The sequence below is a fragment of the Paramormyrops kingsleyae genome, chromosome 4, assembly GCF_048594095.1.
Source record: "Paramormyrops kingsleyae isolate MSU_618 chromosome 4, PKINGS_0.4, whole genome shotgun sequence".
Classification (NCBI taxonomy): Eukaryota; Metazoa; Chordata; class Actinopteri; order Osteoglossiformes; family Mormyridae; genus Paramormyrops; species Paramormyrops kingsleyae.
This window is the reverse complement of record NC_132800.1, coordinates 37,479,924-37,497,138: the sequence shown is the minus strand read 5'-3', so window position 1 is coordinate 37,497,138 and position 17,215 is coordinate 37,479,924. Positions and strand designations below refer to the sequence as shown.

General features: G+C 48.9%; 1 protein-coding gene across 3 annotated transcripts in view; it reads right to left on the bottom strand.

Annotated features, from left to right (window-relative positions):
• Nucleotides 1-17,215, bottom strand: part of LOC111846194 (POU domain, class 6, transcription factor 2-like) — a 52,312-nt gene that overhangs the window by 10,139 nt on the left and 24,958 nt on the right. For all 3 annotated transcript variants that reach the window (XM_023816155.1, XM_023816154.1, XM_072711267.1), the window contains exons 2-4: nt 15,608-15,705; nt 13,381-13,606; nt 1,796-2,172 (exon numbers count right to left, since the gene is read on the bottom strand). In XM_023816155.1, coding sequence (XP_023671923.1) covers nt 1,796-2,172; nt 13,381-13,564 — 561 coding nt within the window. In that variant the 5' untranslated portion in view covers nt 13,565-13,606; nt 15,608-15,705. The remainder of the gene's footprint in view (nt 1-1,795; nt 2,173-13,380; nt 13,607-15,607; nt 15,706-17,215) is intronic.

Sequence of the window (17,215 nt, the reverse complement as noted above, 5' to 3'; positions counted from 1 at the left end):
GGACGAGGAGCGACTCCCACAGGAAGTGAATTAGTTCGCCGAAGTGATTTAGCGGACAGGGTAAATTAAAAAAGAAGTGGGCCTCACTGACATGAGGAGCCTAAAGGCAAATTAACACCGTAACTTATTCTTCACCTGTTGCTAACTACAACTGTCACTGAGTCATTTACTATGAATCTTGCATCCCCTCGGAAGAACAAATTAAAACCCCATAAAAATGCTGACAAATGAGGAGTGACAAGGGACGTCCCTCGAACCTTGGGAGCCCTCATAATACTGCACTGCGAAACATGACTCCTCTGTCACGTGTTTATCTTCGCCTTCCTATCTAGAGCGAGTCGTCCTCATATGTCTAAGGGGTGATGTCACTTGTGATCTGTCAGACCAATCAGCACAGCAGGAACGAAATGTAGAACTTGCAAGTAGAATAGAAGGAGAAGTAGATTTTTGTAGATTCTCATACTAGACATCGATATCGAAGCAAACGCAACTCTTGCATGTGAAGCTTGCCGATGCCAGCGTGTTGGTCCTTCTGTAAACAAAACCATCAAAACGCTGCATCGAAAATTAGTGCAGGAAATGCATCAGGGCGGCTCTAAGAGACCCAGGGGGGTGTGAGCTTCAGAAATTTAACTGCAGATCACACTTGAGCGTCTAATGGCGGGGTACGGCATTCTCCAGACGGTGAGGGTAGGGGTGGGGGGGATCAATCATTCACAAAGAGGCCATGTTCCTGGGTATGCCCCCCCCCCTCCGTCCCCAACACATCAGGACTCAGGGGGCTATTAAGCCGGACACTATTTGTCCTCTGGAAGTGTTCCAGCCTTTTGACAAGGGGGAGAGAGGTGCAGGAATAACAAATGGATAATCTCGTCGCGGGCTTCAGGAGCGGGGCCGCGCAACCCAATTAGCGGCTGACACTGACGAATGGACCTGAGCAGACTTCCTGGGGCAGCTCCTCCAGAACCAGAACCGGGGATATGGAGGGAAACGGACATCAGACAGGAGGCCAGACAGCCGGGATGGGGCCGGGCAGATGGGGGCACGGGCGGGGCGGACACACACAGGGCTCAAGGTAGGAGTGGTACAGAGGCTGAGAAGATCATACTTTTATTCCGGAAGGCAATGAGCTGTGCATGATGATTGGGATGAATTCAAATCAACGCCACCTGCACCAGACAGGGGCGTGGCGACGGGGACAGGCCTGGGGCCCCGAGCTGGGAGGGGGTCCCCGAGGGCGGCCGGTTACAGAGTACTTTGCAGCGACAAATTTGTTTTTGTGTTTTTTAAAAAACAAGAGTGAAAACGAAGGACTTGTGTTTATTAAGTCCTCTGTATTGATAGCATTAGACTTCATGCTGCAATAATGGTCACAGGTTTTACCATGTCAGGGAGGGTGAGTTTGGGGGGCTTGTGGTGTTTATTTTGCCTAAGGTCCCCAGAGTCTCTAGAAAGGCCCCCTGGCTGCTTTCATCCAGAACCAACCCATGGTTTTCAATTACTGAATCATTCCACATCCTAGAGTCTGATCTGAAGGCGACCTTAAGGTACACCGGGCTTGTGGGCAGGTTCAGGTATTACTGCAAAGACCAACACACCATCCCATTATTCCTGACTGGCATTCCCGTCCATGGCACCCGGAACAGCATAATCAGTGATTCCATGTACATGTGATCATCTGTCAGAGGTCTTGGACACGTAAAGGAGAAACAGGCAAGGTTTCACTATTGGTCAGTGAAAGAGTTGTTTGAATTGTCGCGCATAAATCCCCCTCCCCCCACCTCAGACTGCTTACCTGGCGGGGTGCGTTTGGGGTGGGGGGCGACGGCTGTCTCTGGACCGAAGGCTGGTTCTGCTTGCGAGGTGGGGAGCTGGAGCCTAGGCAGGGCTTGGGGGACCGGACCGGGCCACGTGGGGATGGTGGCTGATGACCGTCGGGGACCTGCTGATGGTTCTGGCGACCGGAGCGACCCGGTACCGTGCTATGCTGGTTCTGGTGGCAGGTGCGAGTCGGCGTCGCATCAGGCTTCTTCTGCTGCTGGGTCTGGGGACGGGGATGAACCGGGCCCTTGTCCTGCTGGTTCTTGGGGCGAGCCGGTTCCACATCCCGCTCCTTCTGCTGCCGGTGCTGGTGCTGGAGGTGTTGCAGCGGTGAGCTGAGGCGGCCCGGGGCTGCCACAGAGTGGAGACACACATGAGTTTTAGAGCGTCATGGAGGCAGAAGTCACTCTAGACCAGGGGTCACCAACCTTTTTGAAACTAAGAGCTTCTACACGGGTGCTGAGCCATACGAAGGGCTACCAGTTTGATACACTCTTCTTAAATCACAAATTTGCTTAGTTTACCTTTAGTTATATGTTATGATTAATGATTAATGATACTCATCTATGTGAAGACACTAATCACGTTTATGATTTTATCAACAATGACTTAACAAGGTGGGAAACAGATAATATCAATATTCAACACTTTATATTAATCTCAGCAATTGTTTACATTTTTGAAAGAACACTTCTATAACATTTCATGGGAAATGTCCCATTTTTGGGAAATCACCATGTCCCATTTTCACTAACCACCGACAAACCCAGACATAACCCAGACGCCCGTGTAGCCATCGTAAATGCCCCCAGTTGAACTTCGGAGAGAGAGGAGATTAGATCGCTTCCATTTTTCTCGTCTTTGAGTACAGTGTTAGCAATTATCATCATTGCTTCTTTGAAAACGTCCCCATCTGAACATGCCGCCTTCTTCTTTATCAGAAAATGTCTAGCTCTAAATGAGGCTTCGGCTGCTTTTTGAGAGTGTTTCGCCGGTCTTGTTGAAAAAAGACTGCTGCTTGCCCAAAGCTGCCTTTAACTGGCGGGCTTTTGCCGCCCGTAGCGCGCTGCCTGGTGGGTAGTTAGCGTGGTAGCTTTTGTGGCACGTAGTGAAGTGTCTCTCCACATTGTGCCTCTTCATCGCCGCAACAGTTGCCCCGCAAATGAGACAAACGCAGGTTTCTTTCACAGTAGTAAAAAAGAACTCTTCCTCCCATTCACTGTGAAAATTATAAATTTTCTTTATTTTTTCTGCCATGTTTTTGGGATAAGAAACCGCATTCAGCTCCCCACCTCCCCACTCTCCAGGAACGCTGAAGTTTTGTCAGGCACACAATACTGACCTTTGAACTAGAATAGAACAGAGTTTACCTAAACTTATCTAAACTTCATATATAATTAACATGTTTTAAATGCTTTTTTTTAGATATTGTCATTTTCAAATCACCATGTGTGATTAAAGAAGAATAGCAACAGGATAAAATTACATTTTAGACGCTGCTCACTGGTGAGTTGTGCTACTTTTAGAACATGCCCGCGGGCGGCTCATGTGGTCCTTTTGGGCATCCTTGTGTCCGCGGGCACCATGTCGGTGACCCCTGCTCTAGACTAATCAATAAAAGAGAAGAGAATTATCCTCTACAGGCTACAATTAACATACGATCTGTGATGTGGCCACACAGGAATCACGCTGAACCCACATCTCCTGTCTAGATCTGCTCTACTTCCGACCTAAACAAGCCTGTACCTGCACCAATCAGATCACAGCTGATCACAGGATGCGTGGCTCCCAGAGTCACTAACTCACACTTCCCCACCCTTATAGTTCCAATCTGAATGTCCATTACAGGCCATTCATCTAGACATATCTCCAGGTCCTCCTGATGAGCACATTTACATTTCTGGCTATGATATCTCTCTAAGCCCTTTACCGATGCATTATGGGTAAGAATGAGATGCAGGGAGCGGCTATGGTGGCTGGATGATACGGCAAGGTAAAATCACGGAGTACGTGGTCGCGACACTGTCAGCTTTGGGGTGTCAGCCAGCCACGGTGACACGGAAAGAGCAGATATAGCCTCAGCAGCACTAATCAGTGATAACTCCTTATTTGGACGGGCCGCCCACCCCGGCACGGCCAATCACAGGACAAGCTCCAGTATCTGGGCAGAGGTGCAGGTAGCCAATCAGGATGTTAAACCTACACACTAACAGTTTTTATTGAGGGCAGATTTGTTTTGTCTTGTTTTATGGCATATTTATTTCTAACCCCAGTAACCATTTGATCGTTGCCAGTTTGCCACCCATGCTGGCTGGATAATCAGCCAGTATAATGGCCCCTTGTTGTGTACCACTGCGCTTGTGTCATGTGTGATGTGAGTCAGACCATTTGACTAAGCAGTTTTCTTATGCTGTGCCTCAATATTCCACAGGCCAGTGTGATGTAACAACCTGCTTAAATTATAAAAAATGATCGTACAAGAACAGAATCCTGAAGCTACATTAAAGGATTGTACAAGGTCACTGTTTCTCCTGACATCAGGGGGGGCGAGGAGACAGCAGATAACTGAAGGATTTTCATCACCCCCAACATGGGTGCCTTTGCCCTACTGCTCAATGACGCCTCCTAGGGGCCATAGATGGAATGGCCTCATTTCAGCTAAAGGCCAACAAAAGGCTCTGTGTCCACCTGGGTAAAATGAGACAAATGATGATTATTATTTGTTTCAAGCTTTGTATTTCATCGGGTGCAGGAACATCGGCAAACAAGACGCTGTCACTCACGAGTCCTGTTTTGATAAATGTGAAAGTTCAAGCTTAAATGAACTTTCAAGCATCGTTAAGCAGCAAAAAACTATATATTATGGTGATGGTATGGGGGCAGTACACAGTCGTAAAAACGTAATGGGGGAGGTGCTGACAGCCACAGGATCATCAGAACCAACCCCCCCCCCCCAGAGGCAGAGCTGACCATATACACATATATACACATATATATATACACACACATACTGTCGATATATATATATATATAATGCAGCAGTGAGACCTCCACTTCAGAAGGGGAGGCACAGTTATCTTACAAGCTGACAGCATCGGCTGGGGGAGGGGGGACGGGGGGGGCAGGGGGGTGCAGGAGGGGAAGACAGAAAACGAATAGAGGGGAAATTCTTCCTGGAAATTATCCATGCCAGGTGAAGATGAAAGCCGAAGTGGGAGCCTCCTTGGAATCTGATAATGGGGGGGGGGGGGTTACAGCCATGAGCCCCCAGCGGCTTGTTATACGGCGAGGCTGCAGGTAAGGGGGGGGGGGGGGGCACTTTGTAAATCCTGTCATCTTGTTAAGGCTGTCGGCCCTGCTGACCTCCCCCCCGACCACCACGCTCCGGGACCCGCGCCAGTCAGCTCTCCCAGCTAATTGTTTCCTTTCCCACCTTTGTGAGGCGGCCTTCATCATCTCAGGGCCGCCGGCTTGTGTTCGGGTCCGACCCTGAACCGCATTCTAACTGACGTCCCCGGCTGACTACGGAGAAAACTGCACGCGCGTGGGCAGCAGCGAGGCCGTGAGGCTTGTCAGCTGGGGGGGGGGAGCAGGCATGGGTGGTGGGTCTTCATATGTGTCCCATTTCAGATGCATGTTGTTGTACTTTCATAAACATGCTGCATGGATTTTATATCTGGATGGTGGGGTGGAAGATTCTCTATTAAAGGTAAATTGTTATTGATTTGAAGGGGAAGACAATGAAAATCCATCCCTGGTGAATCTTTGCAAAGGGAAAGCAGACTAAACGTGACAAAAGCAAAGAGAGACGCCCCCCCCCCCCCCCCCCCAGCCCAACCTGGCAGCCGCCTCGCGCTGCTCCGTAGTGACCAGCACCTTCCAGTGTAGCCTAGCTTAGCCCCCCCCAGCAAAAACACTGTCAGAGAGGCTTTAATTCAGTTTGAAGCTCACTGACTGTCAGGGTCACACAGGGGCTGGTGTATCACAGAGGTGTCATTTTTGTTTAGTCTGTCCCTGGGAGGCTGCTGAAGTCCCCCTCCCCATTATGGACGAGTCCTCTCGAACCCCGCCACCTTTTATGAAGTGGCACCACACTCACCCCCCCACCCCCCCTAAAAGTCCCTCCTCCGTTGAGTCTTGAGAATACAGGCGATGGGGGTCGCTCTGGGTCTGTTATCTTGTGTGTGTCGGTTTCTATGACTGTCCTACGCCTACAATCAGAAAACGTGGCGCAGGTCCGGGGGACAGGGATGCGGCGAGACGTCACATGACAGCAGGCGCCTCTCGGGTTTGCGGTGTGGCATCCTGCCCCCAGGTCAGCGCAAGACCAAAAAACCACAGCTCCCGTCATATCATTGCTCTTGCAGATACAAATCGTTCTCTTTTATGTTTAAGCTATTACCCCGGGTTATAGCTCTGACATTAAATTTTCTCCTTGTGGTTTCACAATCAATGTAAATCTTTTAAAATGAGGGCACATAAAAATATACTGACCTTGCAAACATCAGTTCCGGGCACAACCAGCAGGGGGCCCCATGTATTCCCCATATGCAGGGTAATATCAAACCTGCTGCCAGTGTTGTGCACTGTGAGGCTCAAATGGCATGTAACCAGTAGCAAGGACCCAATGGTAGGCCATCTATATGCCTGCATTTTGCTTTCGACATACTGGTAAACTATAGGAGTTTCCAAAGCCCAGATACGGCATGTACGGCTGTGGGGTCATTGGACAGCACACGTCCAAAACCAAACATGTCCTCGGCAGTACTGTGCAGCGGAGCCCCCGGGCTGGGTCTCCTGAACCGATGCCTCTAGCGGAGCTGGGGGCGGCTATTAAGTGCTTCACACCTCGGTAAGCGGACCGAAGCGGAGACCGCGGCCCGAAAGCCTCATGAAGAATTAATGCTCAGAGGACAGCCCAGGGGGAGGGGAGAATCGATGGCGGGGGTTTGATGTGCGGGAGTAACGGAGCGTCCTGCCCAGCGCTGTTGGCATTTTAGCCGCTGTTTACTGCACACAAACACACCTCTTTCCATGAAGGGTGCGTAAAAAACGAAAAGTCAGGGAGGACCAGTGCTGATACGCAACAATTTAGATTGGAAGAGATTAAAATGCGCAGGGTACGATATGCAGAAACAGGACAAGCAGTCGCTTTTTATTACTTAAAAACATCAACGTAGGAAATGGGTCGGGAGAGCTGTCTGAGGAGGGGGGGGGGGGAGTTGGGAGCTGCTCAGGGTGGTCTGGCTGGGGGAGGAATGTGTGATCCCCCCCCCTGCTTCCTCGCTTTTTGCTCCTGTGGTAGCTTCTTCAGTGGGTCTCCTCAGGACACTGTACTCGGGACGGCACATAACGGATGGCTGGAGGCAGTCGCACACTTATTGCGCTCCCCAGGTCCTCCCCAGGCCATCGGCACATGAACCGCATCACCAGATGAGCAGCATGGAGCGGGGGGGCTTCTGGACCCCCTTCGGGTCGTGGGGGTGTGAGACGGGGCAGGGGCAGGTGGAGTCAACCAAGCCACCCCTCGTACAGATGGGCAGGGCCGTTACTCACCGCTTCATGGTCAGAAATGCCCCAGTTAATAAAAGCCCTGCTCTTCTGCCAGATTTGCCGTGTTTCAGGCGTGAACATCAGGGCACCAGGAGATCAGCGACTGCAGGGTTAGTGCCAAGGCTGAAAATCTTGAGTAATTTAAGCAAAGGGCAGATACAAAAAGCTGAACATCAGCCCACTGGCTGCACTGCATTTTTCACTGTACTAGTCCAGTTGGGCAAAGCAAATATTGAAATATTACAAGTAGATAATTAGATGTAGCATTAATGTAGCATTGCAATCTGAATTTTAAAAAAAGATCATTGTGATGTGAAAGATCACGTCACACGAAGACCACAGAACCCGCCAAGTATCTTTGTCTGACCTCATTCAACGTTCCTCGTTTACAGCTAAGATATTAATCTGGATGCTCGCTGAGGAAAATCTGGTGAGGGAGGCATCACACTTCGCGGCAGATGTGAGAACAGATGGCTGAGGAGCAGGCGGAGGTAGGAGGAGAAGACGGGGAAGGAGGGATGGGAAAGGGAGATGAGGAGGAGACAGAAGATGGGGAAGGAGTGATGAGGAGGAAGGAAGATGGGACATGAGCTGACTGGGGTTAGGAAATAAAAGAAGGGAATAAAAACGGATGAAGGCAGAAGTGAGTGAGAAAGAGGAGAGGAGAAAGGGAAGCTTCAAAACGGAGGTGTACAGAACGGCGGCTCCTCTGATTATGACTGAAACGGACCCTCCCCCACGCGTGGTGACCCTGAGGTCTGGGGGGGCCCATCTGACGTGTCCGAGATGTACTTGAGGTTACGCCAGTTGCTTATTCGGGGATCATTAACGTCCAGAAGGCCTCGCTCTGGGCTTTTTACCCGTAGACGCTCCGCGGGGATCGGCGGCAAGCCCCCGGAAAGCACGGTTATTAATTAAAGTGTCGAGGGCACAGGCCGCCGACCGAAAACCGCAGATTCCTTTTAGCGGGCGTGTGACCCCCCCACGCTCCTGCTAATGCTGCTTGTGCGTCGGCTTACTAACCCGCCTCCGAAGAGACTGACCGCTGGCTTTTGTTACACGGCGAAAGCCAACACCCGCGGCTGACCTTTCCCGCTGACCCCATTTGCCGTTCGACTTTGCAAACCGCTTTGCAAAGTCGCACATTCTCACGCCGGCGCCGGGCTGAATGAAAGGCCCCTTATGACGGACGGCATTTCATAACCGAGCCGAAGGCGGGATCTCGGGCTCTGGCAGAAAACGTTTGTACGGCCATGAGACGGGATCCGCGTTACCGGAGGAGGATTCGTCAGCACCGCCCCTGCGAGGGACCCGGAAGCCGGACGGTCGCACCTCCTCAATGCTGCGCAGGGAGACGCAGGGAGACGCTCTCGCCTCCAGAACCAGAAACTGAGTGCATCTGTGCCGAGGACCAGGCCTTCACCTGCGGTGTGAAAGATCCTGCTTCTTCATCGACCTCTCACCGTTCCTCTGGCTAAAGACCCTCAGAAGCGTCGGCAGGCATCTGTGGTGGCTTTGCCATAGGAGAACTGGTGGGGGGGCAGGGAGGGGGGGTGTGTGTTTTTCTGCTTAAAGCCACACTCACTAACTTGTGATTCATGCCTTATTTTGCAGCAATGTAAACTTTGTGTACGGACTACTTTAAAGACAACTCTAGTTGCCAGGTATGGAGAGCTTCAGTATGGGAACAAAGCAGGAGGTGTTTCAGTGGTTGGTTAGGGTTAGGGTTAGGGTTAGGGGTTAGGGTTAGGGTTAGGTGGTGGCTGGCCACACTGAACCCCTGCGAGTCTCAGACACCAGCCTCAACGTCACAAACAGACCTTCTTTGTTGAGTCTCTGCAGAAATGTCTGGCCGTTCCGCGTATTTAATAAGCAGGATAACTGAGTAAATATCAGTCACGCTTTCCTCCCTGCATAGTACACATGGCTAGACATATAAATTACAGCGACAGGGTGATTAAGATAAGCGCATAACATTTATTGCACGATTTCCCCTTTCTGCAGAAACGTGGAGCTGATGTGCTTTAATAGGAGCGCGAGTAGCGTTGCCGTCTTCAGCCATACAGTGTTGGTGTAACATGTTGTGTTTATACTCAGCGCTGGAGCCGCAGTTTCTGGGCCGGTCTCTCTCCTTCGCTTCTGGCTGGGGTACTAACACGAACACGCGACAGGCGATGGAGCCCATCCCGGCATCAGGGGACAGGAGAACGCGGAACCAGCTGCCGCCGCTTCGGTGCGTCTCGGCAAACCTTTATCCCCCCTTCCTCTCCGCTGGCACCTCACTCTCCATTATCCGGCTGCTGTCACAACAAATCAATCAATCCTCTGCCCTGAGTCTTTGTGTAGCTGCTTCTGCTGGAGACGATTCCCGCGTCGGCCATCAGACACACAGAGACGCAGATTCCGCGTCAAGCTTTTATTTTATCCAACTTCCCCCCCAGTGAATGTGCACCACCCTCCCCAAGTCATTAATCAACTCCAGTGCAGAATGAGAATATTGGCTTACTTGCGTCTGTTGAGATTTGTTTCAAAGTCCTTGATAGTGCTTCCAAGTCAAAGGTCATGACTATGAGGATATGAGGAAGGATTACAAATAATAGATAAAACATTGTTCTGCGATACTAGTCATGACAACCTTGCTGGATCGTTCCAAAACCGAAATATAAGGTAAAATTATCCCAAAACCAACTGACGAGCATCTGGGGTTAAGGTTAGAGTTACTTTGGGGCCCGCCGTGCCCCTGGGTAGCTGGTCAGCAGAACATGCTGCTTCCACATCTCCTAAATAAGGAATGTGTTTATTTAACATTTAGTGTAGTGACTGCTTGTGGCCAACAGGGGGCCCAAAATTTAGGGGTCCATGCAAATAGGCGATATGAGTGGTGGTAAACACCACTGCTGAGGAGGATTACGTCGGAATTTCACCAAGAGTGGTTTGCGCTGCGTTCCGGCTGCGACGCGGTTTGGCTCCGTCCTCTGCATGTCCTCGACCCCGACCAAAAGCGGTTCAGAAGCATTCCAGAAGCAGATCTGTTTGCAGGGTGGCTGGGAAAACTCATAAATATTCATGAGATAAGCGCTACCTGATTGGCAGGTGGAACTGCTGTCAGAAGTGGCATCCGGCAAACTAGACTCGCTGCATATCTTTAGCAAAGCGGGTAGAATCAAAATCACTGACAAGAGTGGGGGGGGGGATCAGCCACTGCGACTGCATCGCAGCTGCAATGAGGCTTAACTGCTCAGCGGAATTCCGGGGTTATGCAGAGCACTGCCTCCTCTGTGACACGTGCTCATGATTATTACATGACGTGGGCGGAGCCAGAGAACTCACCCCCTCAGCCCTCACACTATGATGGAGATAAAGCATGCAGGGGGGTTCTAAAAACCAGCAGATGGTTAGATCTAAATGCTGATGTGCTGGAACTGAGCAGGCTTTACTGGCCAGCCCAGTGCCACATACAGAAACATTTCCACTGAACATCGTCCACCTTCCAACTCTTGAATTCCTTTTGTAAAGTGCAGACAAAAAATGAGAGAGTACAGGAATGATGGACAATGCGCTGAGAGGAAGCCTCCGAATGAGGAGGAAGAGTGACTGATGGGATTGCAGACACTATTCCCTCTGCTACACTGCGGACGGAAAGTTCCGGAAGCTACTGCGACTCCTCAAAGGACGCGATGTAATTTTGTCACAGGAGTGAAAATGCACAGCGGTAACTCCGTTAACATGCTTTTCGAGAGCGCGCTTTCGGTAGCTACCAGAGACGCGATCGTTTATAAAAATGACACTGTTAAAATAACGTGCTGTGCTACTTGCTCCTTGCTTTATAGTCAGTGGAAGATGCATCACTGTGCTCTTCCTGACAGGTAACTTTTTTATCATCTTCCCCCTGCCAGGGGATCCCGTAATGGGGAGCCCGCATCACCTTGACCGCCGTTTATCGCAGCCACTGAACGTCAGCACATCTGTGTCTCATTTCATGGCTTCTTGGCTTATTCCACCGAGGAGGTATATTGTAAATGGAAAATGGCATGATAAAAGGAATGGGAATTGAGCCAATAAAAAGTTTACTACAATTCCAACTCCTGATTTCATAGAAAGCAGATGAGATGGGGTGTTCACACACACACACACACACAGACACATGCACACTCACAGACACACTCGCCGCTGACCGATGTACGAAGGCAGATTCGGTTCCATGGCCACACTGTTCAATAACTAAGCACCTGCTTTTTCCTTGGGTGACTCAGTAACTTTAATAATAAAGAATCTGCCTGCACCGTTGTCTTGCTTCCAGAGAAAAGGCGCTTCTGTATAGCCTAACAGTAATCAGCCATTGGTCTGCACTCAGGTCACATGACGAGTCCCAGTGCGAGGGTTGACCTTTAACCTTGCCAAGGAACAGACCAATGGTGCTGTTAGGACAAACTTGAGACAGATAGGGCCTGATCACATGGACAGGGTGACAATGGAAGGCATGACAGCCCGGGGGACCCAAGGAGAGTCAAGACAAGCATCATTTTGTCCTCTAGAGACCTGCATCCACTCCTTACTCTGTCTCACTAATCTGTCCACCTTGGACCTTTATCTTCTCCTTTCTGCTCCCACTCACAGAAACCTCTCTCCTTTATCTTTCTTGCCCCTGTCACATGTACAGTACAGGGCTGCAGCAGAACACAGCCAACCGCATTTGGTGAAGGTATTTTCACTGACAGATCCTTCAGAGAGTGCAAAAACCCAACATGATATATGTCTGGTGAAGTCATACTAAGACGTGACTATATCCCAATACTATCATCGTATCCACTGGTACATGTCAGCCAGGGTATCTAGAACTCACACAGCTTTTAGCTGGTCTACGCTGATCCCAGAATAAACCTCAGACACAACACAAAATGTTACAGGAGAAATAAACAAAATCAATGTCCAGTACTCACCTAGGGTTTTTTTAATAAGAAAATACACTACATGGATACATACACATGACATGAAAATCACAGCCCTTGCGGGGGGGAGGGGGTGTCCTCACAGGTGTACTGAAGGAGCATGCAGGGCAGGAACTGCGTATGTCTCAAAGGGATCTTCTCCTTCCCTCCTAAGGGTCCCTCAGCACCAAACACCCATATAGATCTCCCCATTCCATGAAGTTCTCCCCAACCCATGAAGATCTCCACACTCGTGAAGATCTCCTCGATCCACAAAGATCTCCCAAACACACAATTATCTCCCCCAACCAGTGAAGATCTCCACAACCATTGAAGATCTCCCCAACCCATGAACATCTCCACATTCATGAAGATCTCCCAAACACACAATTATCTCTCCCAACCAATGAAGATCTCCCAAATCCATGAAGATCTTCACACTCATGAAGATCTCCTCGATCCAAAAAAATGAACATCTCCCCCACCCATTGAAGCCCCTGCTATTGGCAGTTTACTCTCAATTGTAGTTTATCTGTCCCCCCCCCCCCTGCCCCCACCTTCATCTAAGATTCATGGCTGACACCCCTCATCCTCACTCAGGCTAATGGCATAAAAGAGACAATATTTTAAAGATTAAACTGAAAACCATTTACAGCTGTGATCAAAAGGGAACATTTAAGCATTAAAAATTAAAAGGGGCCACTAACTAGACAGTGACCAGTAAAATGAGGCTGCTTCATCAGAGAGGCCTGAACGCAGCGAGGTTCCTTAACACATTAACCCTGAGCAATAGGACCCTGGGCGTCACAGCACAGAGAAAATTACTTTCAATAAACACCCTTTAGTATCAACATACCACCTCACTGAAACTACAATCAGCCTCTTTATTGCCTTTACACTACTCTTCTGTCCATGTCTGCTTGTCCAATGCTGGACACTGTAGTAGGAGTCATTGTGTCCACACCACACAATTCGACATCAATACTTTGCTTCCTAAGGTTCTTCAAAAGCCAGTCTCAGTCGAGTAACATTTTGAGAGTAAGTCATCCAACCACCAGGTGGAGCCATGCTGTCTTACCTTGAAGGTTCTGCAGAGGCAGGGTAATGATGCCACTGGCTGCTGCTGCCATCAGACCCTGGATGTTGCTAAGGTTGGCATTGGGCATGGTGAGTACCAGACCCTGCTGGCCACCCAGTTGACCTGGCATGTTGAAGGGGATGAGGATGGGCTGGTTGAGGCCTGTTGTGCCCGTGGGCATCATGCTGGACACGGCTGATGCCAGCTGCTGGACCGCCAGCAGGTGCTATAACAAAGAGGCCATTGTTAACGAGAGAAGGGAGAAGCTTGGTTCTAGAAAAGAGGTTGTGGTCTTCAATCTGAAGTCAATACAAGCTGAGAAGCACCGTCAATATAAACTGAACACAAGCAGAGTCACAATCAATGTGAAGATAACGAAAGTAGAGAGTATCTACGGTACTATTGTTAGCACAGGTGGACTATGAGATGCATACAGACACAATGAATAAGGTGCCAGGCGTGAACACAAACACCAATGTTAAGTTTCCCTGGAGAATTTAATAAAAAACAGGGAAGGCTTTGCTGAAAGGCGTCTTCAGCTGCCACGGAAACTTCCGCTTTAGTTGGAATCCCATAACAGACATGAAAAAAAAAAACACACACAGCTCCTCAAACTGAAACTCTGAGATCTCTGGGTGATTCTTCCTGAACGTCACACAGATTCAAGCTTCAAAGGAAAACAGACACCAATATCCCTCGGGGCGGCTGTATTCAGCAAAACACAGGTGTGCCACCAGGCTGATCGGTGTAGATGCCGCCTAGCGTGCTTAAAAAGACATCTAAAGATTTTTTTGTCAGCTTATTTTTTTGTTTGTTTTTTAGATAAACAGACTTAGCGGCGTTCTTAATTTACTGGGCTGCATTTCACGCGGCACATTAGCGTCGCTAAGAAAGGGGTAGGAAGAGTGGCTCTGATGTAATTTCGTTTGAAGGACCAATTAGCATAAGCGTCACATGTTCACACTTCAAAAAGCTTGAGGAAAATGAAGGAGAATCAGCATGCAGGTGAATAACCGCTACCTCCTCGAGCAGAGAGCTGTCAGCCAATGCAGAAATTGACACAAGCTGTCATCCTGATTACTCACCAGAATATCTACTGGCCACCAATTGTAGAAGACAAGGGTTTGGCAGAGGACCAACCCTGATGCCCCACTATCCCAGAAGCATATTGTCTGGATCAGTCCCTGCCCTGTCATGTTTGTCGTTTTCCTGGTTGGCCAGCAGGTGTCGCTGGTCATCCCATTCCTAGTGTTAGAGCGTTTAGTGTTTCATGGTCCATGACTATTTCTTGTTTAGTCCTGGATACCTGTGTACAAATATGCCTGCATTGGCTCTGTTCTTTGTGGGTCATTGTATGGGTTACCTGCCAGTCTTGCTGTGATTGTAGTAGATGTTTTTACTCGTGTTCTCCCCTATCTTTCCATGTGTCTAGTTCTAGTCTTAGTTTATCCTTTTCTAACCTACCTGCCTTTGTTTTGACCCTTAGTGGTTCAGTTTGTATTATGTATGTCTGAGTTCTGTTTAAAATAAAGTTCCCGTTTGATCTTAAGCTGTACTGTGGATCATCCTTGCATCATGCCATACCATGACACATATCACACCAAGGGAAACAAGTTTGTGGTGAATACAGATACATAATTCGCCATAATCACAGTGAGAATACAGCAGTCTGACAGTGGCCTATTCTGAATTCTATTTTTCTCGATAATATATCTTAAAGGGTCTGTGGCCAAGGCAGACACCTAACAGTCATTATGCTTGTTACGCGTAAGCATCTTTACATTGATCAATCAATGTTAAGGTGAAGTGTACAGGATCTACAGAATGTTCTGGATACAGGCGAAATGAAAAAGGGACTCAAACAAGCAACCGTATATTCAACGTCTGACGACGATTGAGGCGCTTTCATGGAGGACCAGAGTATGAATTAGCAGGGGATGTAATGCTCTTTACACAAAGGAGTATAAAACAGCAAGGTAAAGAAGAGTGTTCTGAGCAATTCAATCTAAAGCAATATGTAGTTAGACCCCTGAGATCTGTTCACAGTGAGGGTGGCTGATATCCTCCAAAGGAGAAAGAGTAGATAAAACCGCTATGATAAACAGTGAGTTCATTTTGTACTTTATCTGTCAGTACACTGGTCCGCTTTTCCTCATCCTGTGTTCATAGCTCATTAAACACACATTATGCAGTGCAGGAACTCCCCTTAAGAGAGATGTTTGCCTACCTGTGCTCCAGCGGGGAGGCCAGGGTAGGTCTGGCCAGGCCGTTTCCGCTCCGAAGGGCTGGTGCTCGGGTCGGGTCTTGGCAACACGGCCCGGGTGCCTATGAATGATGAGGACAGAAAGCAGGAATGAGCAAGTGTGTGCAGAAACATCTCCAGCACCGTCTCAATTGAAGTGCAGAGTTTGGGCAAACTTTGGATTCTGTGAAGTAAACAGACACCTAGACATGCGTGAGGTCAAAACACGGGCCCGCACTGCAGCCACGCCCCCTCACCAGCTCTCCCAGTCCAGAACATGGACTTCAGCTGCGTATCATTCCCCTTTCTGGTTTTCCTTGATGGTTTAACCCACTTAACAGGTCCAGCCGGTTTCCTCCGTGTGAACAATCGCAGACCTTTGTCCAGTTCCTGAGCGTTACGCTGCCCTGCTTCTACTTGATTGCTCAAGTTTACTCATGCCTGGATTGGTTAATCTCGACCTCCAGCTCAGTGAGTTTGTTAATCCCGATCCCCAGCTCAGTGAGTGTGTCCACTCGCCTTCTGAGTGTTTGTGCTTGTACCGATCTCCCCGCGTCTGCACAAACAGCTGCCACCCCCTTCATTCCCCAGGACAGACTCCCCTGCTTTTGTACCTTCCGTCAAGTGACTTAGGTTCTCGTTTAGGTTTCCTGTTTGCTCCACATCTGGGTCCCCTGTTCCCAAGATGCTGGGATAAGATGAGCAAAGCTAACTGCTTGGGTTCATGGTTTAGTGCAATTTTGGTACAGCAGGGAAACAATTTGTTTTGAAATGATTAAAATAGCACCTTAGATGCTGCTGGGAGACTAACTTCCCAAGGCTGCATCTGCCTTTCTCCGGTCATACATACATTCGGATGACGTCGTCTCAAATGAGTCAGCATGTTGGATGTGTTTCCAGTGACATATCTGAGTTTGGTATAACAGAGCCACAGTCAGTCTTGGTCTTATCAGCTACTCTCTCCGATGTTGGTGTGAGTTCTTGAGAAATCAAAATGATACTAAACTACCGATTTGAGTAACGTGGGAGGGTCTTTGACATCTCCAGCACTAGCCATAAGCAACTCACAGCCAGGATTAGCATCATGTCGAACAACAACTTGTGAATTTAGGTTTCACTCGTGTCAAGAAATGCGTTCATGCATTTCATTGCAAGTCCCTAAAACGATGTAACAGATCGGCGCACGACAAATATGTTTTACTGTTACAACCCTAGTTTTCCTGAGCTGCTCATCAACAAAAATACAATATATACAATATATGTTGAACCAGCAAACAAATATCGGCAAAATTTCCAGTGATGTCCCCGAGCCAATATCAAAGATCGTAATTGGGGCCGATCCAGGTATTTTTTAATTGAGCGGTATCGGCTACCACAGTCCTATCCAAAGCCCGATCTATTCAACATTTCCCACATCCACCTTATTTACGTCAGTTGCGCAGATTGTAAGATTCTGTCATATGCTGCAGTAAACCTGAGGCACATGGCCTGAATCTACCAACTACTGAGATGTCAGCTATACAGAAATTGTTTAATTTGGAAACTCAAAGTAGCCTATCAGCTACCTGCAACGTGTGCAACGCCTCGGACGAA